This window comes from Aedes albopictus, chromosome 3 (genome assembly GCF_035046485.1).
Source record: "Aedes albopictus strain Foshan chromosome 3, AalbF5, whole genome shotgun sequence".
NCBI lineage: Eukaryota > Metazoa > Arthropoda > Insecta > Diptera > Culicidae > Aedes > Aedes albopictus.
Genome location: NC_085138.1, coordinates 106,686,921 through 106,712,236, shown reverse-complemented (window position 1 = coordinate 106,712,236; position 25,316 = coordinate 106,686,921). Strand labels below are relative to the sequence as shown.

At 42.9% G+C, this 25,316-nt stretch overlaps 1 protein-coding gene across 1 annotated transcript in view; it reads right to left on the bottom strand.

Annotated features, from left to right (window-relative positions):
- Window positions 1-11,640: 11,640 nt before the first annotated feature.
- LOC109416051 (gustatory receptor for sugar taste 64b-like) overlaps window positions 11,641-25,316 on the bottom strand; it is a 50,424-nt gene continuing 36,748 nt past the window's right edge. Inside the window, exons 4-10 of the mRNA XM_062857421.1 lie at window positions 13,464-13,508; window positions 12,979-13,282; window positions 12,721-12,915; window positions 12,223-12,661; window positions 11,998-12,160; window positions 11,842-11,931; window positions 11,641-11,784 (exon numbers count right to left, since the gene is read on the bottom strand). Coding sequence (XP_062713405.1) covers window positions 11,686-11,784; window positions 11,842-11,931; window positions 11,998-12,160; window positions 12,223-12,661; window positions 12,721-12,915; window positions 12,979-13,282; window positions 13,464-13,508 — 1,335 coding nt within the window. The 3' untranslated portion in view covers window positions 11,641-11,685. The remainder of the gene's footprint in view (window positions 11,785-11,841; window positions 11,932-11,997; window positions 12,161-12,222; window positions 12,662-12,720; window positions 12,916-12,978; window positions 13,283-13,463; window positions 13,509-25,316) is intronic.

The window sequence follows — 25,316 nt, the reverse complement described above, 5'->3', positions numbered from 1 at the left end:
TGTGTCAAATACACATGGCTACGGTGGCTCCATCTGTTAATTTCATAGCGGCAATTTTAGTTATTTTAATGATTGTTGCGATCGCAATATGATGTTTGGGAAGCTATGGCTTAACGCCTTTCAATATTATAATCATTCTTTCCTTTCGACGAAAATTCTTTCAAACTACGGTTGAACATTTATCTTCAAAATAAAATAATACTCAACCCTCAAGTGATGGCCAACCGCGCGAGTTACGGAAGGTTTGACTAATTAACATCTTATGAATGCGTTCAGTGAAATGGATCACATAGGTAACAACTTTAATCAACACATCACTCCGCCGATTTGAATTTTGCCAGCATACATTGTGTAGGCCTTTTATCGTCGGTTTCCTGCAATAGGGGCACAACTCAAAAAATGTGAATTTTCAGAATAAGCGTTTAAAAATTGGCAATCATGAAGCACCTCCTGCAAATTCACTTATTTCTCTCATGATTTGACAAAAGTAAACAAATTTTGATTGTTGTATCATTGAAAGGGGCTGAAGCACTATCTGTTTCATGAATTTTTGACAACTATTTTTCAACGACTATTGAAAAAATTGACTGATTTTGAGTTGTGCTCTTACTGCGGAAAATTGGTGAAAATGCCCAAATCTCGCGTTTCTCATCGAATTTTGGAACGGGTCTTTGTGAGATGAAATTTTACATAGTTTTTCATCATTTGCCATCGAAATCTCAAAAATGACATATTTTGAGTTGTGCCCCTATTGCAGGAAACCGACGTTATGTGATAAATTCGTTATGCATTTATTTACGAAGGTCGGACAACAATGACACGAAAAATCAGCTGATTTAAGACTTCAAATTAAAGGGCCCATTTCAATATATAAAAGTCGGAACCTCATTCCAGCCTTTGTCCTACGTCAACAATGCGGTTATGTCTCAGACATTACCCACCCCTAGTTTTGAACGAAAAAACTGCTTTCAAATGTTTGATGATGACGATGATTTCAATGACGAATTGTTCAACGTTAACAACTTCCAGGAAGTTCTCGAAATTAGAAAACAAAATGTGTAACAGAACATTCCATAAGATTCTTCTTATTTTAGTAGCTTACAGAAAGTTTTCCGTATATGAGAAAGTGTGATATTCCAGAATATCTCAGATTATTGTTTTACTTTTGGAGCATTCAGTTTCTTCCAGGAGGTTTCTGGAAATTTTATAAATTTTTATGTTCCAGAACATTCGAGAAGGTTTTTTTTTTTGCTTGTTTCCTAACTTCCATAAAGTTTTCTAATTTTTTTTAGGTTTGATGTGAAGAACATTCTAGAAGGTTCTTTTCTAAAAAGTTTAAAAAACTTAGAAGTGGTCATTAGAAGAGGAAGTTCTCAGTTAATAACTGTGGTAGAGCTCATAGACAGAAGCTCATAGCTGAGAAGCAGTTTTTCCCAGTTGAGATGTTACTCCAAGAAAAAGATGTTCCATAATGCTACAGAAGGTTCTTGCCCTTCTTTTGAAGCGTCCAGAAACTTCAAGTAGACTCTCGAAACTTTACGAAGTTCAATACTCCAGAACATTCTCGAACGTTCTTTTTCCTTTTTTTCTGGAACCTTCAGCAACTTCCAGAAAATTCCTGGAATCTATAGAATATTGAACATTCCAGAAGGTTCTTCTTATTATTTCTGGAAAGTTAAAACACATCCAGAAAGTTCTCGTTATTTTTATAAATTTAATATAACTATGGTGAAACATTTCATCGAAACATTTCAAAGCGTTACGGACAGACAGACAGACAGACAACGCTGGGCTTTTATATATATGATTCATATGTGATTATGTGAAGTATTTCACAGCATTGGACATGTCATTGAGAAGCGCCAGAAGGTATGCGTCCAAGCATCCACCTTTTTGACTGTAAATAACTGTTGTAGGGTTCTGATTTATATAATGGAAAAAAAATTCTAGAAACTTCTAAGGCATGCAATGTAACGATGCATCAATGCAACGATGCACCAATGCAATGATGCGACAATGCAACGATGCACCTATGTAACGATGCACAAATGAAGCGATGCATCTATGCAACGATGTACCAATGCAATTATGCACGAATGCACTAATGCACCGATGCAACGACGCAATAATGTAACACAGGTACAATGCTACAGAGCAATAATTATTGTAGCTTTCATTCTGTGAAACATTTCAAAGCGTGACGGAAGGACAGACAACTCTGGGATTTTATATATATGATGATGTTCCAGAACACCCCAAAAGCTCCATTATTCTTTCTTGAACGATTATTAACTTCCAGAAAGTTCTCGAAATTAAAAAAAAAAGTGTAACAGGACATTCCATAAGGTTCTTCTCATGTTAGTGATATACAGAAAGTTTTCCATATTTGAGAAAGTGTGATATTTCAGAATATCTCAGATTATTGTTTTGCTTTTGGACCATTCAGTAACTTCCAGGAGGTTACTGAAATTTTATAGATTTTTATGTTTCAGAACAATCGAGAAAGTTGTTTTTTTGCTTTTTTGTTTGTTTTCTAACTTCCATAAAGTTTTCCAAACTTCATTAGGTTTTATGTGGACAACATTCTAGAAGGTTCTTTTCTTAAAAGTTTAACAACTTAGAAGTGATCATAAGAGGAGAAAGTTCTCAGTTAATAACTGTGGTAGAGCTCATAGCCGAGAAACAGGCTTTGTCCCAGTTGAGATGTTACGCCAAGAAAAAAGAAGATGTTCCATGATGCTGCAGAAGGTTCTTCCCTTTCTTTTGAAGCGTCCAGAAGCTTCAAGATGATTCTAGAAACTTTAAGAAGTTCAATACTCCAGAACATTTTATATTTCGTAAGTTATCTCAGGAGACATTCTGAGGAAAACCCGTAGAAGAATTCCTGCAATAATTTTGGGAGAACTCCCTAAAGAAGTATCCAGAATCTCGGGACAATTTCTGGTAAAGATTCCGGGAAGAATTTTGGGAATAATGCAGAGAATATCTGTAAAAACTAGGGGTGGGTAATGTCTGAGACATAACCGCAATGTTGACGTAGGACAAAGGCTGGAATGAAGTTCTGATTTTTATATATTAAAATGGGCCCTTTCAGGCCAAACATTTCAATAGGTCCTATCTGCATTTGAGAAGCTCTCTTTGTTCACTTTCTCTTTCAATAATTGCAATGTAATGGTACACTTTTCAACTATTTTTGCAGTACAAATCAAAAGACGATTGTTTTGACCATCGTTCAATGCAAGGAGATAATCAAAATACAAATAAACAGCTGAGATATTAACGAAAGAGAAGGAAACCAAAGAGAGCCTCTCTTCTGCAGATTGGACCTTTAGACATGTTTGGCCTGCTTTCATTTGAGGTCTTACATCAGCTGATTTTTCGGGTCATTGTTGTCCGACCTTCGTAAATAAATGCCTAACGGATTTATCACATAAAAGGCCTATACAATGTATACTGGCAAAATTAAAATCGGCGGAGTGATGTGTTGATTAAAGTTGTTATATCGTCGGTTTCCTGCAATAGGGGCACAACTCAAAATTTGTCATGACAAATGATGAAAAACTATGCAAACTTTCATCTCACAAAGACTCGTTCCGAAATTCGTTAAGAAACTCGAGATTTTTGCATTTTCACCAATTTTCCGCAATAAAGGCACAACTCAAAATCAGTCAACTTTTTCAATAGTCGTTGAAAAATAGTAATCCAAAACTCATGAAACCGATAGTCCTTCAGTCCCCCTCCATGATACAACAGTCGAAATTCGTTTACCTTTGTAGAATAATGAGATAAATAAGTGAACTTGTAGGAGGTGCTTCAAGGTTGCCAATTTTAAAACGCTCATTCTAAAAATTCACATTTTTTGAGTTGTGCCCCTATTGCAGGAAACCGACGATATGATTCATTTCACTGAACGCATTCATAAGATGTTAATCAGTTAAATCTTCCGTAACTCGCGTGGTTGGTCATCACTTGGGGGTTGAGCATTATTTCATTTTGAAGATAAATGTTCAACCATTGTTTGAAAGAATTTTCGTCGAAAGGATAAAATGATTATAATATTGAAAGGCGTTAAGCCATAGCTTCCCAAACATCATATTGCGATCGTGGATTAGAATAATGACCAGTTTCACTATTGCTGGCAACGATGCTCTGTCTTTTGCTTTTTGGTTGCACTACATCTCGATCGATGTTGGAAATTATCGAATTAACTCTTGAGGATTCATTTTCGATGGTCCTGAAAAGAACTGGTTTGAATAATGGACGATTATGATGCATTCACCATGCCACGTAATGCGTGTTGGTTTTCTTTGCGGAGAATGCTGGACGCCGTCGAAAATTGGCCCACCGCTCCGCTGCCATGGATGCGATTCCTGGTGCTATCATTAGCACGATAGCCGAGAGTAGTCGGTGAGTTGGTGTGCTGCTGCCTTGCTGGAGGTGACATCCACCTCCAACCTTCTTGACTGAACCAACGAAAATGTCGAAAGAAAACAGAGAACACTGCTTTTATACCCCTAGATTAGCAGATGAAGCTCCTCCCATTTGGCTGGCTTTGCAGTTTATTCCGTTTGCATGACCCGTCCCTCATGCTCCAGACGCTTCAAACGATTAATCAACCAAGAAATGAGAAAATTTTCATTGAACGGCTGAAGTAACCAAAATATTGAATAGTTGCACCACACTTTTCTTGTTCGATGGAATGAAATTATCCAATTCACAACTCTTGAGGAATAATTTTTGGTGGTCCTGTAAAGGACCGTTTGATTAATTGACGATTTTAGGAAGGAAGTGGCATGAATTCACCATGCCACGCAAGGCGTGTTGGTTTTCTCAATGCTGAATGATGGACGCCACCTGAAACTGCCCCGCCGCTTGCTGCCGTGGATGAGATTAATGACCGGCTTCACTCTTGCTGGCAACGAAGGCACCTTTCTCGATCTAGGATGGAAATTTCTCCAATTAACTCTTCAGGAATCATTTTCGATGGTCCTGAAAAGGACCGTTTGAATAATGGACGAATTTGATGGATTCATCATGCCACGCAATGCGTGTTGGATTCCTCCGCGCTCAATACTAGGCGTCGTCGAAAACTGGCCCGCCGCTTGCTGCCATGGATGAGATTCCTGGTGCTATCAGCCGAGAGTCATCGCAGTCGATATGCGGCTGCTTGCTGGCGATGACATCCTACCTCCTTGGCCGATCCAACGAAAAGGAAGACAGAAAACAGAGGGCACAGCTTTTATACCCCTAGATTAGCATGAAGCTCCTCCCATTCGGCTGGTTTTTCAGTTAATTTCGTTTGCATGACCCGCCCCTCATGCTCCAGACGCATCAAACGATTAATCAACCGAGAAATGAGAAAATTTCCATTGAACGGATAATGTAACCAAAATATTAGATGATTTAGATCATTTTAATTTGAAAAATGTTAGAATTGAAAAACTTTTCACACAAAATGGTCCGGATATGATAATGCGTTGCCAAAGTCCACTGCCGGTCAAACTCATAACTCTTTTGGAAAGATTTTATTTGGTCCTGAAAAGGACCGTTTATATTATGAACGATTTTGATGAATTCACCACGCCACGCAATGCGTGTTGGTTTTCTCCATGCTGAATGCTGGAAGCCGTCGTAAACTGACCCACCGCTTGCTGCCTTGGATGAGATTTCCAGCCGAGCCGAGCCGTCGCTGGGTTGGTGTGTGCTGCTGTCGTACTGGAGGCGCCACCAACCTCCTTGACTGATCCAACGAAAATGACGAAAGAAAACCGGGGACAAAGCTTTTATACCCCTAGATTAGCAGATGAAGCTCCTCCCATTTGGCTGCCTTTCCAGTTTATTTTGTTTGCATGCCCCGCCCGCATGCACCCAGACGCTTCAAATCATTAATCATCCCAGAAATGAATTATACGAATGGTCTTATTTGGAAAATGCGTTGTGGAATTCCAGGTGGAATCATTAGTGGCCGGCTTTATCATTGTTGCTGAGCCACCAATCATTCAATATTTCACTTTTTTGTTGCACCACGCTTTTCCCGATCGATGACGCAATGCGTGTTGGGTTTCTGCGCGGTGAATGCTGGGCCACCGAAAACTGACCCACTGTTTGCTGCTATGGATAAAATTAATGGTCGGCTTCACTTTTGCTGAGAAGCGGAACTGTCTTTCACTTTTCATAACTCTGTAGGAAAGATTTTCCGTGGTCCTGAAAAGGACCGTTTGTATTATGGACGATTTTGATGTGGTCCTGCCATGTTAATTTACGCCACGTTGAATTCTGAATGCCTTCGAACACTGCCGTGGATGAAATTCCTGGCCGAGCAGAGTCGTCGCTGTGTTCGTGTGTGTTGCTGCCGGGCTGGAGGTGACACCAACCACCTTGACTGATCCAACGAAAATGACGAAAGAAAACAGAGGGTACAGCTTTTATACCCCTAGATTAGCAGATGAAGCTCCTCCCATTTGGCTGGCTTCCAGTTTATTTCGTTTGCATGCCCCGCCCCACATGCACCAGACCCTTGAAACGATTTATTAACCGAGAAATGAGAAAAGTTTCATGTAACGAATAAAGTAACCAAAATATTGGAAGATTCAGATCATTTTAACTCTAAAATGCTATAATTAAACAATGTTCCACTAAAAATGGTCCGGATAGGATAAAGCGTTGCTAAATTCCGGATGGAACCAATGGTGGCCGGCATCATCATTGTTGCGGGGCCATCAAGCATTCAATCTTTCACTTTTCGGTCACACCACACTTTTCCTGTTCGATGGAATGAAATAATTATCTGATTCACAACTCTTGAGGAATAATTTTCGATGGTCCTGAAAAGAACCGTTTAAATATTGAACGATTTTGAACAGAAAATGACATGAATTCATCATGCCACACAATGCGTGTTGGTTTATTCTTTGTGAATGCTGAACGCCGTCGAAAATTAACCCGCCGCTTGCTGCCGTGGATGCGAATCCTGATGCTATCAGCAATGCGCCGCTGTCACTCAATCCAAATCGAGGCCCCGAGGAAAGAAAAGCGACGCAACTCGCAAATTCGTCCGTCACGGCGGGTCTTTCTGTGGATTTTGCTGCTGCCTCTGCCACCACCGTCGATCAATCCAATTTTCGAAACACTTCCCTGGTCTGCCGCGCTAGACGGTTAGAAGGTGAATGTGCAACACACCCTTGCCGACAACCATCGATACCGAGCCGACACGGCCGCCAAAGAAGAATGAGCGAAAACGAAGAAAGTGGGCAGCTCTCGTTCGATGCGTTCACCTCGAGACGACAAAGGCAAATGAGGGAAGATGCGAAGAAGCAGTAGCTTTTATATTCGACGGGAGCATCCAAAATGTGCTCCAAAATGTGCTCGATCGTGATTGGCTGGAATAAACATGGGTTCACTTTTCCCAATTTTTCAATAGTTTGTTATTGAAAAACAGCAAATATTATTATTGGACATAATTGGTGTAAAGATTTGCAATCGATTGGTGCCAAAATTTTGAAGATTCAACTAGAAATGACTGAGTTATTAACGCTCAAAATCTCCACTTTAAACGTAACGCGGCCGATTTCTGAAAATTTAGAATGACACCCGGTATAGAAAAGAGAGACGTAGTCCTACGTCAAAAAAAAATCTCAGGTGGATCACTGCAAGAAATCCGGTACAACTATAAGGAACAGCCTGGCTCTAAAAGAATGCAAGAGAATAATTCAATGAGAAATATCAGCAATAACTCCTGTGGAAATCACAAAAGGCACTCTGGAAAAGATCTTAGGAGAAAATCCAGGGTAAATTTAGAAAAACTCTGAGAAACATCTCATAACCAACATCGGAAGGAATCTTCTGAGAGAAATTCCAGGAGATACTCTGGGAGAAATTTCAGGTAAAACTTCAAAATAAACATCGCGAAGACTTTAAAGAAATTCCTTCCTGGAGACCAGAAAGAACATCTCGAAGAAAGCCCAAAGCAATTGTTTGAAAATATCACAGGAAAAAATGAAAGAAATCTCTTGAGGAACTCTTGCAGTAAATTCGTGAAAACTCCTTCAGAAACCCTTGGATGAACTTTAGTAGAAACCCTAGGAATAACCCCTTTAGCAACTCTGAAAGAAATTCTGGAAGATCTTCTGGGGAAGTCCTAAGAGGAACACCGGAAGGAATCGCGTAAAATTTCGAGGGGTTTTAGGAGGTTCCATGATGTTTGAAATGAGCTTATCTATGCGTTTAGGGCGTTTCAAAGAATTACAGGACGTTTCTAGAGGTCTCAGATGCGTTTCAGGTGGTTTTAGGGAGCTTCGGGGGTTTTATGATGTTTCAGGTGGTAACACATCTGAAACCCTTCGATACCGTAAAAAATGCCTCTGTACTGTATCGGAAACCCGCCGAAAATTCTCTGAAACTACCTGAATGCTTTCATCCCCCTAATATCCCTCGGATTCCATGCAACGCTCCAGGAACCCTACGTCCTTAAAAAGCCTATGTAACGCCTCTGTAACGTCTCTGGAACACACCGAAAATCTTCGGAAGCTTCCTGAACTGCCTCCGAAATCCCCCTAAAACTCCCCTAGGCCCCTTGTAACGCACCTGAGACCTTCCTAAACCCTAGAAAATGCCTATGTAACGCCTCTGTAATGTATCTGCTACTTGTCAAAAACACCTGACACACTCCTGAAATCTCCCTGAAACGTCCTGTTACTCCTTGAAACGGCTTGAAATACCCCTAAAATCCCCCGCCCTGAAACATCCTAGAACCTCCTGAAATCCCCTAAAGACCGGTATGGACGCAGTAAGAAAATACTGGCATTTCCAAACTATTGATGACTACTACTTTTTAAAAGCTTCATCCTGTTGGTCAACCTATTTTCTCAGCATTTGTATGACGGTTTTTGCGATTCCAACTGTGTATTTCAAAATACATGAACTTTCAACGGAACATCATTGAAAAAATGTGCACAAACGATGTACAGAGTTTAAAAGGTCACATAGGAAAAGAACAAAATATTGTGGGAGTAATTTAGAAAATTGTGCAACCAGCAATTAGCAACCACGATGAGAATGATACGTTAAAACATAGGCAAAAATTGGGTAAAAAATAAAGATCCTGCTAACCCTCGTTTGGATAAACAAATGATGAAGATGTTAGAGCACAACAAAACACCTTCTAACTAACACAGAGCGGGGTATGACCAAAAAAGTTACCATTTCGAATTCCAATGTTCATCGTGGCAAAAAACGTTTGAATTTTCGATCCTGTAATAAGCAGAAACAGACAACACGGAGTCCGAAACAAGAACCATCGATCAGGCCCAGACAACTGAAGACTAGGTGCGTCCATACTTTCTGGGGCAGTCTTTACCAAGATATTGGAAGCTTCCAACATTCTACACGGCTTGCCCAGCAACCGTGCAGCTGGAAAGGTAGACGTCCCACAATTTGGTCTTGTTGACGATGATGGTAAGACCTGCCGCCGAGGAGCGATTGGCAAGATCATCCAGCTGACTCTACTGTGCATATATCAGAGCGCCGTTGAGCTAGGAGAGCAACGTCATCAGCCAGTTCGAAGTCATTTAGGTGCTCCATGGTAATGGGCTGCCACAGCAACCCACGATTTGGTTCATGATCAATCGCGCCCACCAGGATCTCGTCGATGACGATGAGGAACAGTAGCTGTGATAGTATACATGCTTGCTTCACTCCAGCAACGACCCGGATGGGATCGGACAAGACACCGTTGTGCAGTGAAGCCTGTATCCGCAATAATCGGGACACAGAAGTACGGCTGTAGCTCTGTAATGAATCGGTAAAATTTGCCAAATCATTGACTAAGAACTCTTTGGTGTATGTTTATTATGTGTGCCAAATTTCATAAAAATCGATGCCTTACTTTTAACTGTGGATGAAAAACAAACAGGCGTGGTTTTAAGCATTTTGTACAATCATGACCAATTTTCATTTGCATAATAGATGGTTCTTTTACGCTACAGTTCAAAGTTCTGTGATGATAATTCAGCACCAACATTTCAAAAGGGCGTAACTGCATTTGGAAGTAATACTTTCTTTCAAAGCTGTAGGTCGTACTGCCTCCCTTACACTCAAACCACCGTGATTGTCGGAAAGAGGAGAGTTTTTCCCATCTGGTACTTAATGTGAAAAACATGGAAATCATAACACATGATCCACAGCTTTAAAAGAAGGTGATGATTCCAAAAGCACTTACGCCCTTTTGAAATGTTGGTGTCGAATTATAAAATTTCGTTAGCAGTTACGATACTTATAGAGACACTTTCTTGCAAAATTTCATCAACGTTGATCAATTGGTTTGAAAGTTACTGGTGTTGATAGGGGTGAGTGTTAGTGAAAAATTCTCGTGTTTTTCATGTTTGCCTATTCATAACTTTTGAATTTCTCTGCCAATTTTCATGAAATTTTTACAGAAGATAGTTGATTACGTGTATATTATGCCTGCAAAATTTGATGATTATTGATATAGTACTTTCATTAGTACAATCGAAACAATAAAGGGTGCTGACTGTTTGCTGTCTGAGGAGCTAAAATCACGTTTAGTCCCAATACATGTTTCGACTATAAAATTGTTGATAGTGCATCGATTTTTTTGAAATTTTGCCTAAACAACAAATGTAGATTGAGAGGTTTGTGTTCAAAATTTCAGCCATTTTCTTCGCCAAATTCAAAAGTTACAGCGCATGCAAGCAAAACTAGGGTCTGTACAAAATTCAATGGCGCACATTTCACTCTTTCATCGCTACAACAAAAAGTACTGCAACGATCCACATGAAATTTGATGAAGTCGTTCTTGATGTCGCTCCATTGATCTTCTACGCTTCCACCTTCTGGAATATTCGCAGCACAGATCTCCAGCTCCTCTAGCTCCTAGCACCTTTTCACCGCAGCGTCTTCCAGCCAGCGTGTGTTGAACCGGCGCCCGATTTTCTCCTCCTTTCGGTGGATCCTAGCAATGCGCAGCCGGATCTCGCCGATTAGCAGACAAAGGTCGGACGCAATGTCGGCGGTACGTTTGTTCTGCACATCAAGAAGGATCGGTCTCCATTTTCGGCTGATGCAGATGTGGTCGATTTGAGTTTCCGTGACGCCATCACGGGAAACCCATGTCACGTTTTGCACTGGTCGGTGAGAGAAAGCGATCCCCAATCACCATGTCATTGTTGCCACAAAACTCTGCAAAAGCTCTCCGTTTTCGCTTATTTCTCCAAGACAATGGCGTCCCGTGACGTGCTCATCAGTAGTCCGAGTTGCCGGAACCAACCTTCGCGTTGAAGTCGCCCATGAGAATCTTGATATCATCAACTTTCGGAATCTTGTCCACGACAGCATTCATTTGACTGTAAAAGTTCTCTTCGTCTTGCAATTCGGCAGCATCGGTTGGCGCGTAACATTGGATCATGGTAAGGCCGCAAATTTAGTTGATACAAAAATGTGAGGAGCGCAACGGGTAAGATTGTGTTCTGGTAAATGTGATGTATGTGTGAGTTGGTATTTCTGATTTCCACGTCAACCACGGAATGCAACTTCTTGGATGTGATCAACAAAATATTCCCAACTAATATGGTTTTGTGAAGGCTCACTTGAAGCAACAAACAGTCGTGTAATATTGTGAAAATAACACACATGCATACACATTTAGGGTAAAACCGCATTTTTTCCCGCTCAGTACAAACGGTGTCCTCCGTCGCAAAATTGGGTGTTGTCCGAGTGTCGAACTTCGCTCAACATCACCAACTCGTACGTTATCATCGTTCCTGCCATCTGAAATGGTAATCAGATTTTAACGGGGTTGCACAGCTCGAATCCCCAGAATTTTACCGCTAGTATGATACCTCGCCTCAGGAAGAAAAACTTATGCCCCGACAGGGCGTTTTCGATGTTCAGGATCTCGTTGGTGAAGCGTTGAACCTGTATGAGGGAAATGGAACCGCTTATTGTTTGACTAATATGGTTGTTGGATAGTTGATCTCATACACTGGTGGACCAAGAGCTCATCGGAACCGCTCGAAGTATCTCCAAGGGTTTCCTAGATGCCACGTAGACATGCGATGACGTGAGTAGCATCACTAGCGTTCTTAGGATCAGAAACAGTAGAGAGACTCGGTAGTAGAAGGTTGTCATAGTGGAAGCGTCGAGTCTGGAAGAATGGATCATTGACATGAGTGAAAAGTTTGAGGTGGCTAATACAAAGATACTTACTGAACGGACATATACAGTTGGTAGGTGATGAAGAAGATGTTCGACGCACTTGTGATCATTATCATGGGCGACAAAATCCCGTCCATGTAGATAACTAGATTGGAAATTTTCGTGTAATCCAAACGGATTTCCGCCCAGAATGAATCCGGTAGAAGTTTTCCCTTGAGGTGTTCAATGCGTTGGAACAACTGTTCGAACCGCATCGCAAGCCCTATACTAACCAGCGATATGAATACATCCATGAAGGTCCACACGAACAGATAGACCTTGTGAATGAACTCTAAGAGTATTGCCAGAGGAAGGCTGTATGGAACATAATCGAATGTTTTGGAGTGTTCTCGGGTGTAGAAAGTTTCCCAAAATGGTGTACTGTTATCACAACGCTCTATGTACACTTCTATCGTTCGGCAACACGATAGAACGTGCAGTAAATCTTCCACTGGAAAGCATGAACTATTATATTATCCATTTCAAGATGTGATACAAACTAATAACTACCAAAAGCTAACAGGAGTATGCCTCCGCCAACCATCCGAACCTTGAACTTCAAACTTCGGCCTTTCATCAGATATGGTGGATGCAGGAACACTTCCTCATACATTTTCCAGTTTAACATGATGGTCCTCCACTTTGTAGCGATTATTAAAAAGCAAACCGATCCACTAAAGTTGAGTATGTAGTACAGCACCGAAGCTGTGAAGATTAATATCCATCATAAGGACTCTTGAACCCCATCCACCAAATAGCAATACTTACTGATCATGCTGGTGCTTGCCGTGGAGACAACAGTGTGATTGATCTGGGCAATTATGATCAACGCTGCCAGTACCAAAAACGTCAACGAGTACAAAGTCCTCCAGTGCATCCATTGGAACCGAATCTTGTGAGGATCCCGGCTGAAGACACCCTGCACCGGGAAGAATGTGAAAAGCTGTGCGACGAAAATGATTGGCCTGACCGCGCCCCAAAAGTCATCAATCTTCGGATTGGAGTCCATCACCGAGGGGTTGTCAGTGGAAAATTGATGGCGGTGCCAATTTGTAGACAGGTGAAAAGCATTCTAGATAGGTACAGTCAGCGGCGGGGTGACCTTGGTTCGATAGCAAGCGGGTGCAATTTGTTTGAATTTGTTTACATCCAGGCAGGTTACAATTAACGGTGGGATTCGTGACAGGTGTCAACCACTAGGGGGGTAATTAGTAGAACGAACAGTCAGTAGTTGGATCCGGTGCTTGCTTGACCTGGTCCATTAGGACCAGCTCGTAGGTCACGAGGGTGCTGGCCATCTGGAGTAAAAAAAAGGCAGTACAAAGTTATAATTTTATGAAATGACAAGATATAATTTATACTGTTAATGAAGCAAACTCTGAACTAGCAAACTTATTCAAATATTTTGAAATATGTTGTGTAGAATCATAAGTTCTTCTTCTTCTTCTTTGTGGCTCTACGTTCCCACTAGGACTTGGCCTACCTTGCTTCAACTTAATGTTCTTTGAGCACTTCCACAGTTATTAAATGAAGGGCTTTCTTTGCCAGCCATTGCATGAGTTTGTACATTGTGAGGCAAGTACAATGATTCACTATGCCCAGAGAATCGAGAACATTTTCCCGTCCGGAACGGTAATCGAACCCGCCATCTCCGGTTTAGCGATCCATAGCCTTAACCACTAGGCTATCTGGAGACCCAGAATCTATAAAATATTTGTATTTATAAGATCGAATTCAGCGAAAACTTTAGACTAGACTTAGACTTAGTATTTTCCAATTCCAATTCCAACATCCCATAATACCATACCTTCACTAAAGTATTTGATTCAAAACATGAACTGGACATTCATACGAACTCTGGTTTGTCCCTAAAAACCTCATGCTTCCCGATAATGTTTAATATAAGCCGGGGCCCGTAGCGTAGTAAGTCACACGTTCTCTTCATAAGATGATTGTCGGGAACCTATGATTCTGTAACTGACGACTAGCTCAGAGGGGAGCCTTCGATTTTTCTTCTAAACCTAAACAGGGAGGTCCAGGAAGTACATGGTTAAGGACTGCCTTCTAAAACAAACGTACAAGCCAGGTCTACTCTTTTCTCGACCCACTAAACAACATTCTTATGCCAGCCAAACCCTTCGTTTCCCCGCAACCACCAAGACGGTTTGGCTTCAGAGAAGAGCTAGTGCACATCGCACACTCAAGATTAGCTGCGTAGCCTGCAGCAACGCACGTCGATGACTCGCTTTGGGGAGCCCATCTAGGTAGCATGCTGGCGCTCAGCCATGTTTCCCGAGTGGTCCTTACCACGTCTTTCATCCTCGGAAGGCAGGCAGGAAAGACACCACCCCCGATTTCAACTGTACACAGCAATTTGACTTTTCAGCAAGTAGGGCGCTATCAGCCAGCATACAGAAGGACATGCCGACATAGGGCCGCCACCTGCCCCGACCTTGCCACGGATTCGGATCCAAACCCAGTAGACCAACACATAGACTGCAACGCTACCAGGATGTTCTCCCCGCGGCCACTCAATCGCTGTAAGGGTCGATTTCGACCGCAGGGCACCGGTGTGACCTAAGTAGCCAAATCCGAACCCTTGGATCACCTCTTGTATAGCGCCTGCACGATCCATTCTTCGAGTCCACGCGCCACCTCCTCTATAGCTCCAAGACGATGTGAGTGATAGCCGTTGAAACGGCATTCCAGCCAAACTCATCCCTACAATCCTCTGGACATGACTGTCTGGAGTTATGTCCTCCCCGCATGTCCAAAACTATGTAGATACTGTCGGAAGCAACCATGGTCCGAAAGGACCTGGCGCCTGTAAACCCAACTATCTACCCTCGGGATCAATCTGTAGATCCACTTTCCTTTGGTGGAACTGTCCCACATGCGCTACCATTTAACCATGGAGTTCAATCTGGCAGTCCTGCGTATGCCTCTTGTGCCGCGCATTTTGAAGCACTCCATATCCTCCTTGATAAGGATGCCGATAGGCACCATACCAGCGATTACGCAGAGCGCGTCGTGTGACACGGTACGGTACGCCCTCGCAACCCTCAGGCATATCAGCTTGTAAGTACTTTCCAGCTTCCGTCGGTAGCATTCAGTATTTAGCGCAGTGCCCCACGCCGGATGGCCATACCTAAGTATGGACGTAGCAATACTAACCAGAAGCTTGCGCTTACTGGCGTACACCGCAGAACTATTGGACAGCATCCGCGACAGTGCCACAATAGCTGTGGAGGCTCTTTTGCAGGTGCAATCAACATGGCTACAGAAGGTAAGCTAATCGTCGATCATCACGCCCAAGTGTTTCACATAGCGCTTCGACGTGATAGCGCAATCGCCTACACTGATCATCGCTTGCTGCTCTAACTTCCGGTTGTTCATAACCGTCACCTCAGTCTTGTGATGAGCTAACTCCAGTTTTCTGGACCTCATCCACGCCTCCACAAGCATGATCGAGTGGTCGGTAGTCAACTTCACCTCCTCGATCGATTCACCGTATACTTCTAGCGTAATGTCGTCGGCAAATCCGACAATCTTCACTCCCACTGGGTACTCTAACCTCAACACCTCGTCGTACATGACATTCCATAACACCGGACCCAGGATGGAACTTTGCGGGACTCCTGAGGTTATGTGAAAGCACTTCCGACCCACCTTTGTGTCGTAAACTAGGACTCTATTCTGAAAGTAACTATCGAGAATCTTGTACAGGTACCCGGGTATCCCCAGACGCAAGAGCGCATCGGGAATAGCAGACCAGTTGGCGCTTTTAAACGCTTTCCTTACATCCAGAGTCACTGCTGCACAGCAGCGAATCCTCCTTCTCTTACGCTCAGGTCCTTTTCGGCGGTTTTTGTAACCGACAAGATAGCGTCTACGGTGGACCTCCCCTTCCGGAAGCCGTACTGGTTACTCGAGAGAACATTTTCGCCCTCGGTGAACCTCAATATTCTATTGAGGATGATCTTTTCGAGCACCTTCCCCGCCATATCTATCAAGCATTTTGGTCTATATGCCGACGGGTCTCCGGGTGGTTTCCCCGCCTTTGGCAATATAACCAGGCCCTGCCGCTTCCAAACCTCTGGGAAAACTCCCTCGTCCAGGCATTTCTGCATAGCAGACCTGAACATCTCGTGGGCCTCTGCGATAGGGACTTTGCTGACCCCGCAAGTTCCACATCGGTGACCCCCTCATCATCGCCAGCCCAGTCTCCGGCTGTCCTACGAATGGAGGCCAAGGACTAGGATCATGGCGCGGAAAAAGCTCCTCGATGATCCTCTCTAACATCTCTGGAGATTGCTCTGTAGGAGCCATTACACCTCTCGTCTTGGCCATTACGATCCTGTAGGTATCACCCCACGGATTTGCTCTGGAACTCCGACAAAGATCCTCAAAGCAGGCCTTTTCGCTTGCAGCCGAGCTTTTGCAGCGATGAACAACATCCGTTTCGCTCTTCCTCAGATCGTGTTCGCTGCATCCGCCGCCTTGCTCGTAGGCAGGCGCGGCGCAGGTCCGCAATCGCTTGTTTCCACCAGCAAGCTGGTGGTCTTCCATTTCTAGGGTGGACTCGCATAGGCATGGTCGCATCGCACGCAAGCAAGAGCACCGCTACCAGCTCGTCGCCGTCTATACCAAGTAGGTTTTGCTCACAGCGCTGTCCTAAATACCCCTTCATCGAAGTATGATGTCTTCTACCTGCGAGGGCTTGGCCTTGGTCTAGCCGCCTCTCCTTCTACCCGTTGCCTGCTGTTGTTATAACCGATACTATAGCGAACCGCCAGGTGATCGCTGTGAGTGTAGCTATCGAATACTCTGCAGTTCGAACTACATGTTCGGCTAGGTTAGGACTACAAAAAATTAACGTCAATAATCGATTCCGCACCATTCCGACTACGTGTACTCTTATTAACATTAGCCAGGTCGACATCTAGTATGATCAGTGTATCTAGCAGGATCTGACCCCGCGGGTTCGTGGAACAGCTTCCTTATTCCACGGCCCAGGCATTAAAGTCACCCGCTATTACCACCGGCCTTTGCCCTGTTAGCACAGTCGTCATACAATCCAGCATTCGCGAGAACTGCTCGATCGACCACCGCGGAGGAGCATAACAGCTACAGAAGAAGACCTCGTTTACTTTGCCAGTAGACACCAACTCCTGGATGGGGTATTTACCAGTCGTCCATCTCGCCGCCATTTTTCTGGACCCATCCGTGACCCAATTGCCGTTGCCGGCGGGTACTCGGTATGGGTCCGCTATGATGGCGATATCCGTCCCCCATTCAGAAACCACCTGACAAAGCAGTTGCTGATCTGCGTTACAGTGGTTCAGGTTCAGTTGCGTTACCTGCACTGTGATTTGTTCACTGCGGCTTTCTTGAAGGCCGTTGGATTCCTGTTGTTCATGGATTTCCCGGTACAAATTAGACAAATGGGTGAACTCGTTCAGACTTGATCCGTATGGCCTTCGGCACCGCATCTCCTATACAGTTTGCTCCCGGCAGTGCTTTTGCAGTCCCATAACATATGTATGTCCTGATTCTAGACACCTGAAATAAACCTTCCTCCGGTGGCTCGTGGAATGTCAGGTGACATATGTCCCTACTTTAACAGACTTTTTTACGTCCGCCAAGGTAGCTGAACCAAAGCTACCTGTGTCCCTGCCGACCCCAACCCTAGCCCAATGGCTGTGGTGGCCACCTGCACGTCGCACTGTTGACTTCCACTTCGGTGACCTCGTCTTGGTTTTTCCCCTTCATAGTGGCCTCTTATGTCAGAGCCCTCACCTCTTCTCCTTTGGCCAAGGACCAGAAGCGTCTCTCCGTACAAGCGATACGGTACCTCTCCCAAAGTGGCACAGCCCAACTAGGAGTGCCTCGGGCACATCAGGAACGACGCCAGTACGGCATACTGGTCTTGCTTTGTAATTGGTAACTGAGGCGGTACACGCTTAGGTAACTACACACAAGTGAGCTGTTAGCGACGGCATTCTATCCTCTTAAGTAGTAAGATCCGGTGACACTACTGACTTGAAACGGCGGATGGGCTCATGTCGGCGCTGTCTTCTGTCGCATAAAACCGTGGCGTGGCCCTAAAGTACGTTCCTAACATGTACCCAGCTTAGGCAACTAACTGGATGGGAAAAGATTCAGATGAACTCTCCTGATTAATGCTGATCCGGCTCTGAGCTCAGTCTCCATAAGGACTGTAGGATTTCTCCCTTTTATTTAAATAAATTACAAATTTCATTTTTCAACCTTTTTCTTTTTTTATTCACGACCGCGAGAGACACACACCGTTCTCAACAACATCTATCTCAAAACTGATTTTTCATTCAAGGGCACAGCACAGTGAATCCTATCTATAACCTCTCTCTTTCTTCCCTTTGTTCGTCATCCATCCAGCTCGTTTCTGTCTTCCTCGGCAGCAGCGCGCGCCCAGACCAGAGCAGGATTTCGGATGCTCGCTTTCCGTGAATCGCAAGCGTTGGAACAGGATTTCCGTGTGCATGCAGTTTTCTGAGAATTGATACACTGCGAGAAACTATTTTGCTCCTTCCTAACCAATATCATTTTAATTTTATATTGTTATACGCTCTTCTTCTACATCCTTCTTCTCCCCTACTCTCTATTTCAAGCGTTTTCAAATATTTTTTCATGTATTTTTTTTTTTTGCTTCAGAACTAGACATAATTACATTATTTTAGATTTGATCGCATAGCCGGGATATGATGCAAGAGGCCTGAAAAGAAAAAAATATTATTTCATATACATGAAAATATACTTACCAACTAATCAATTTAATGTGTTTAAATGTTGCTGGATTGATTGTACTGATCTGAAAATTAAAATTTGATTATTCTACCCCACAATCGATAACATACAGCTGAATTTCATTATGCTCGGTGGAGTTTGTTAGGCGTAATAAGATTCCTTTATACAATAGACGCCAGAAACCACTCACAACAACTCCCTTGTTCAGCTTATAGTTGGAAACATTGGAAGGCTGGAAAATTTTGATTAAATTAATATTTGATATTTTTAAATCGTGGCCGTTTTTGACGTAGGACTACGTCTCTGTTTTCTATACCCGGTGTCATTTCAAAATTTATGAACCCAAGAGCGTTACGTTTGAGTGAAAGATTTTAAACGCTCACTGTATCTTTCCCACTGAACGAAATGATAAACAAATCCCGTTATCCGAGAGATGAAACTCCCGCGTTCAATTTGTAATATTCGGTGAACCTAAAAATCATTGATAAATAGTTGAAAAGTTGTTTTAAAGTCAGACATTGAAATCGCTGAAATCTATAAATATGGGTGGCGGACAAATTTTCTCGTTCAGTCTACCAACGCTCTCTGATTGGTGCACATCGTGCGGTGGAGCTACGACGCAGGAAGGAATGCGATCATGCGAGAGCTGATTGTCAGTTCCATTTCGACCACCGTCGAGGAGAGAGCAGTTCGCAGTTCGTTGATTTCGTTGGAACAACCAACAAAGGTGAATGTCACCTCCAGCTGAGCAGCGGCACATCAACCCAGCGACGACGCTCGCCTATCGATAGCACCAGGAATCGCATCCAGGGCAACAAGCGGCGGGCCAGTTTTCGACGGCATCCAGCATTCAGCGCGGAGAATACCGTGCGTGGCATGGTGAATTCATTTCATTTCCTTCCTAAAATCGTCCATTATTCAAACGGTTCTTTTCAGGACCATCGAAAATGATTCCTAGAGAGTTAATTAGATAAATTTCCTCCAGTGAAAGGGAAAGCAAATAGTGATAAATTGAATGCTTGGTGGTTGTTCAGCTACGGTGAAGCCGGTCATAAATCTCAGCTACGGCAGCAAGCGGCGGGCCTATTCGCGACGGCGTCTAGCATTCAGGGCAGATAAATCCCACAAGCATTGCGTGGCGGAGTGAAATAATGCAAATTATTTGCCCATCATACGTCCCGGTCCTTTTCAGGATTTTCGAAACTATTTCCATAAGAGTTATGATTCGGATAATTTTCCTCCATCGATCGAGAAAAGTGTGGTGCAACCAAAAAGTGAAAGATTGAATGCTTCATGGCTCAGCAACAGTTACGAAGCCGGTCACTAATGATTCCACCTGGAATTTAGCAACGCATTTTCCTATTAAGACCATTTTGAGTGAAACATTGTTTAATTCTAACATTTTTCGAATTAATATTTTGGTAACTTCATCCGTTCAAAGAAAATTTACTCATTTCTGGGTTGATTAATCGTTTGGTGCGTCTGAGTGCGTGCAGGCGGGGCATGCAAACGAAATAAACTGGAGAGCCAGCCAAATGGGAGGAGCTTCATCTGCTAATCTAGGGGTATAAAAGCTTTGCCCTCTGTTTTCTTTCGTCAGTTTCGTTGGATCAATCAAGGAGGATGGAGGTGGATGTCACTTCCACAGCTGGCAGCTGCACATCAACTGCGTCAAATCTCGGCTGTTAGTACCAGGAATCTCATCCACTGAGCACAGCAGCAAGCGGCAGACTAGTTTTCGGAGGCACCTAGCATTGAGCGCGGAGAAAACCAACACGCATTGCGTGGCATGGTGAATTCATCAAAATTGTCCATTATTCCAACGGTCCTTTTCAGGACCACAGAAAGTCTTTCCAAAAGAGTTAAGAATAATTATACCTCCATCGATCGAGAACAGTGTTGTAACCGAAAAGTGGAAGACAGCTCCGTTTGTCAGCAAGAGTGAAGTCGACTACTAATTTTATCCACGGCAGTAAGCAGCAGGTCAGTTTTCGGTGGCCCAGCATTAAGCGCGGAGAAAACCAACACGCATTGCTTGGCATGGTGAATTCATAACCAAACGATCCTTATCAGGACCACCGAAAATGATAACTCATGAGCGGATAATTTTCATCAATCGATCGAGAAACCAAATAGTAAAGATGTAGTGGAACCAAATAGTACAGATTGAATACTCGTGCCTAAGCAACAGTGAAGCCGGTTACTAAATCTTATCCACGGTAGCAAGCGATGGGGCAATTTTCGACGGTATCCGGCATTCAGAGCGGAGAAATCCAACACACATTGCGTGAAATGGTGAATTAATGTAGTTTTCTTTCTTAAATCGTCCAGATTCCTTAAGCAGGATTCATTCCATCGGTCAGGAAAACCGTGATGCAACCAAAAAGTGAAAGAATGAATGCTTGGTGCTCTTTTCGATGAAAATTTACTCGTTTCTGGGCTGATTAATCGTTTGAAGCGTCTGGGTGCATGTAGGCGGGGCATGCAAACGAAATAAAGTGGAAGCCAGCCAAATGGGAGGAGCTTCATCTGCTAATCTACAGGTATAAAAGCTGTGCCCTCTGTTTTCTTACGTCATTTTCGTTGGATCAATCAAGGAGGGTGGAGGTGGATGAAAATTTTCTCATTTCTTGGTTGATTAATCGTTTGAAGCGTCTGGAGCATGCGGGGCGGGTCATGCAAACGGAATAAACTGCAAAGCCAGCCAAATGGGAGGAGCTTCATCTGCTAATCTAGGGGTATAAAAGCAGTGTTCTCTGTTTTCTTTCGTCATTTTCGTTGGATCAGTCAAGGAGGTTGGAGGTGGATGTCACCTCCAGCAAGGCAGCAGCACAACAATCCAGCGACTACTCTCGGCTATCGTGCTGATGAAGGCGCCTGGAATCGCATCCGTGGCAGCGGAGCAGTGGGCAAATTTTCGACGGCGTCCAGCATTCTCCGCACGCCGCAGAGAAAACACGCATTGCATGGCATGGTGAATGCATCAAAATCGTCCATTATTCAAACCGGTCCTTTTCAGGACCATCGAAAATGATTCCTCAAGAGTTAATTGGATAATTTCCAACATCGATCGAGATGTAGTGCAACCAAAAAGCAAAAGACAGAGCATCGTTGCCAGCAATAGTGAAACTGGTCATTATTCTAATCCACGGCAGCAAGCGGCGGTCCAGTTTTCGGTGGCGTTTATCATTCAGCACGGAGAAAACCAACACGCATTGCGTGACATGGTGAATTCATGCCATTTCGTTTCTAAAATCGTCAATTAATCAAACGGGCTTGTTCAGGACCACTGTAATTTATTTCTTAAGAGTTTGTGAATCAGCTAATTTAATTCCATTGAACGAGAAAAGTGTGGTGCAACTAAAAAGTGAAAGATTGAATACTTGGTGGCCCAGCAATAATGATGTAGCCGGTCACTAATGGCCTAATGGTTCCACCCAGAATTTAACAACGCATTATTCTATCCGGACTAAAATTAGGTTTAAACATTTTTGGAATTAAACTGATCGAAATTATCCAATATTTTGGTTACTCTATCCGTTCAATGGCAATTTTATCATTTCTCGGTTGATTAGTTGATGGATGCATCTGGAGCATTCGGGGAGGGTCATGCAAATGAAATAACCTGGAAAGCCAGCCAAATGGGAGGAGCCTAATCTGCTAATCTTGGGGAATAAAAGCAGTGACCACTGTTTTCTTCCGTCATTTTCATTGGTTCAGTCAAACAAATGGAGTGGATGTCACCTCCACAGCTGCGCACCTATCCTGCGACGACTCTCGGCTATTTAGCTGATAGAACCAGGAATCTCATTCACGGCAGTAAGCGGTGACCGTTTTCAATGGCTTCCAGCATTCAGTGTGGATAATTTTCAATTATCTTGCCGAAATCTTCTGTTATTTAAAAGTTTCTTTCAGGATCAGTGAAAATTATTCAAATTATTGCCAAATCTAGAATATTTCACGAAATTCCAATCAAAATTATCTAAAATTTCGTTAACAGCAATTGAGTTGTGTCAAATAGACATGGCTACGGTGGCGCTATCTGTTCATTTCATAGCGGCAATTTTAGTTATTTTAATGATTGTTGCGATCGCAATATGATGTTTGGGAAGCTATGGCTTAACGCCTTTCTATACTATAATCATTTTATCCTTTCGACGAAAATTCTTTCAAACAACGGTTGAACATTTATCTTCAAAATGAAATAATGCTCAACCCTCAAGTGATGGCCGCGCGAGTCACGGAAGGTTAAACTAATTAACATCTTATGAATGCGTTCAGTGAAATGGATCACATAACAACTTTAATCAACACATCACTCCGCCGATTTGAATTTTGCCAGCATACATTGTATAGGCCTTTTATGTGATAGGTCCGTTATGCATTTATTTACGAAGGTCGGACAACAATGAACCGAAAAATCAGCTGATTTAAGACTTCAAATCGTCCCCTTAATGCTAGAACTAGGTAACTGGTTTTGCGTAATCGCAAGAAATTTGTTTATATCTGAACGTATACCACAATAAACACAAGTTTGTCAATTGAAAATCCGAAAACACATATTAATTCAACATTTTAGACCATCAAAGAGTTTGTTTTATACCAGGATGAGTTTTACCAGCCATTTTTATCCGCACTTTCCAAAACGAGTTACCTAGCTCTAGCATTAAGGGCGCGAAATGAAAGGGCACATTTAAATATATAAAAGTCGGAACCTCATTCCCGCCTTTGTCCTACGTCAACATTGCGGTTATGTCTCAGACATTACCCACCCCTAGTTTTTATTTTTTTTTTCGTAGTATAGGAAGCGTCAAGTTCAGGAAAAATTTAATAGCATTCCTTTAGAATCTTTTTCTTCAGATTTTTTTTATTTCCAGTCATTTACAATCCCCGATTTTTCAAGAATCCCTTTTCTCAAAAATCAAACAGAATAAAAATTAATATAGTTGTTTCAATACCTATATTTCATGACGAATAATAAATATTATTTTGACGTAGGACTACGTCTCTGTTTTCTATACCCGGTGTCATTTCAAAATTTATGAAACCAAGAGCGTTACGTTTGAGTGAAAGATTTTAAACGCTCACAGTACCTTTCCCACTGAACGAAATGATAAACAAATCCCGTTATCCGAGAGATGAAACTCCCGCGTTCAATTTGTAATATTCGGTGAACCTAAAAATCATTGATAAATAGTTGAAAAGTTGTTTTAAAGTTAGACATTGAAATCGCTGAAATCTATAAATATGGGTAGCGGACATATTTTCTCGTTCAGTATACCAACGCTCTCTGATTGGTGCGCATCGTGGGGGCAACTACGATGCAGGAAGGAATGCGATCATGCGAGAGCTGATCGTCAGTTCCATTTCGACCACCGTCGAGGTGACACCTCGAGCTGGGCAGCGGCACATCGACTCAGCGACGACACTTGGCTATCGTACTGATAGCACCAGGAATCTCATTCACAACAGCAAGCGGCGGGCCAGTTTTCGATTGCGTCTAGCGTTGAGCGCGGAGAAAACCAACACGAATTGCGTGGCATTGTAAATTCATCAAAATCGTCCATTATTCAAACGGTTCTTTTCAGGACCATCGAAAAAGATTTCTCAAGAGTTAATTGGATGAATTTCCACCCTCGATCGAGAAAGGTGAACCTAGTGCAAAGCAAGGACAGAGCGGCGTTTCTCAGCAAAAGCAAAGCCGGTCATTAATCGCATGCACGGCAGCAAGCGGCGGGCCAGTTTTCGGTGGCGTTCAGCATTTAGTGCGGAGAAAACAAACACGCATAGTGGCATAGTGAATTCATTTAATTTTCCTCCTAATTTAAGGACCATCGAAAATGATTTTTCAAGAGCTGTGAATCGGATAATTCCATTCCAACGAACGGGAAAAGTGTAGTACAACCGAAAAGTGAATGATTTTGAATGCTTGGTAACTCAGCCAGCAACAATTATGACGTCTAATTGTTCCACCCGGACTTTGGCAACGCATTATCATATCCGGACCATTTTGCGTGAAAAATGTTTCAATTCTAACATTTTCCAAATTAAAATGATCTAAATCATCTAATATTTTGGCTACATTATCCGTTCAATGGAAATTTTCTCATTTCTCGGTTGATTAATCGTTTGATGCGTCTGGAGCATAAGGGGCGGGTCATGCAAACGAAATTAACTGAAAAGCCAGCCGAATGGGAGGAGCTTCATCTGCCAATCTAGGGGTATAAAAGCAGTGTTCTCTGTTTTCTTTCGTCATTTTCGTTGGATCAGTCAAGGAGGTTGGAGGTGGATGTCACCTCCAGCAAGGCAGCAGCACAACA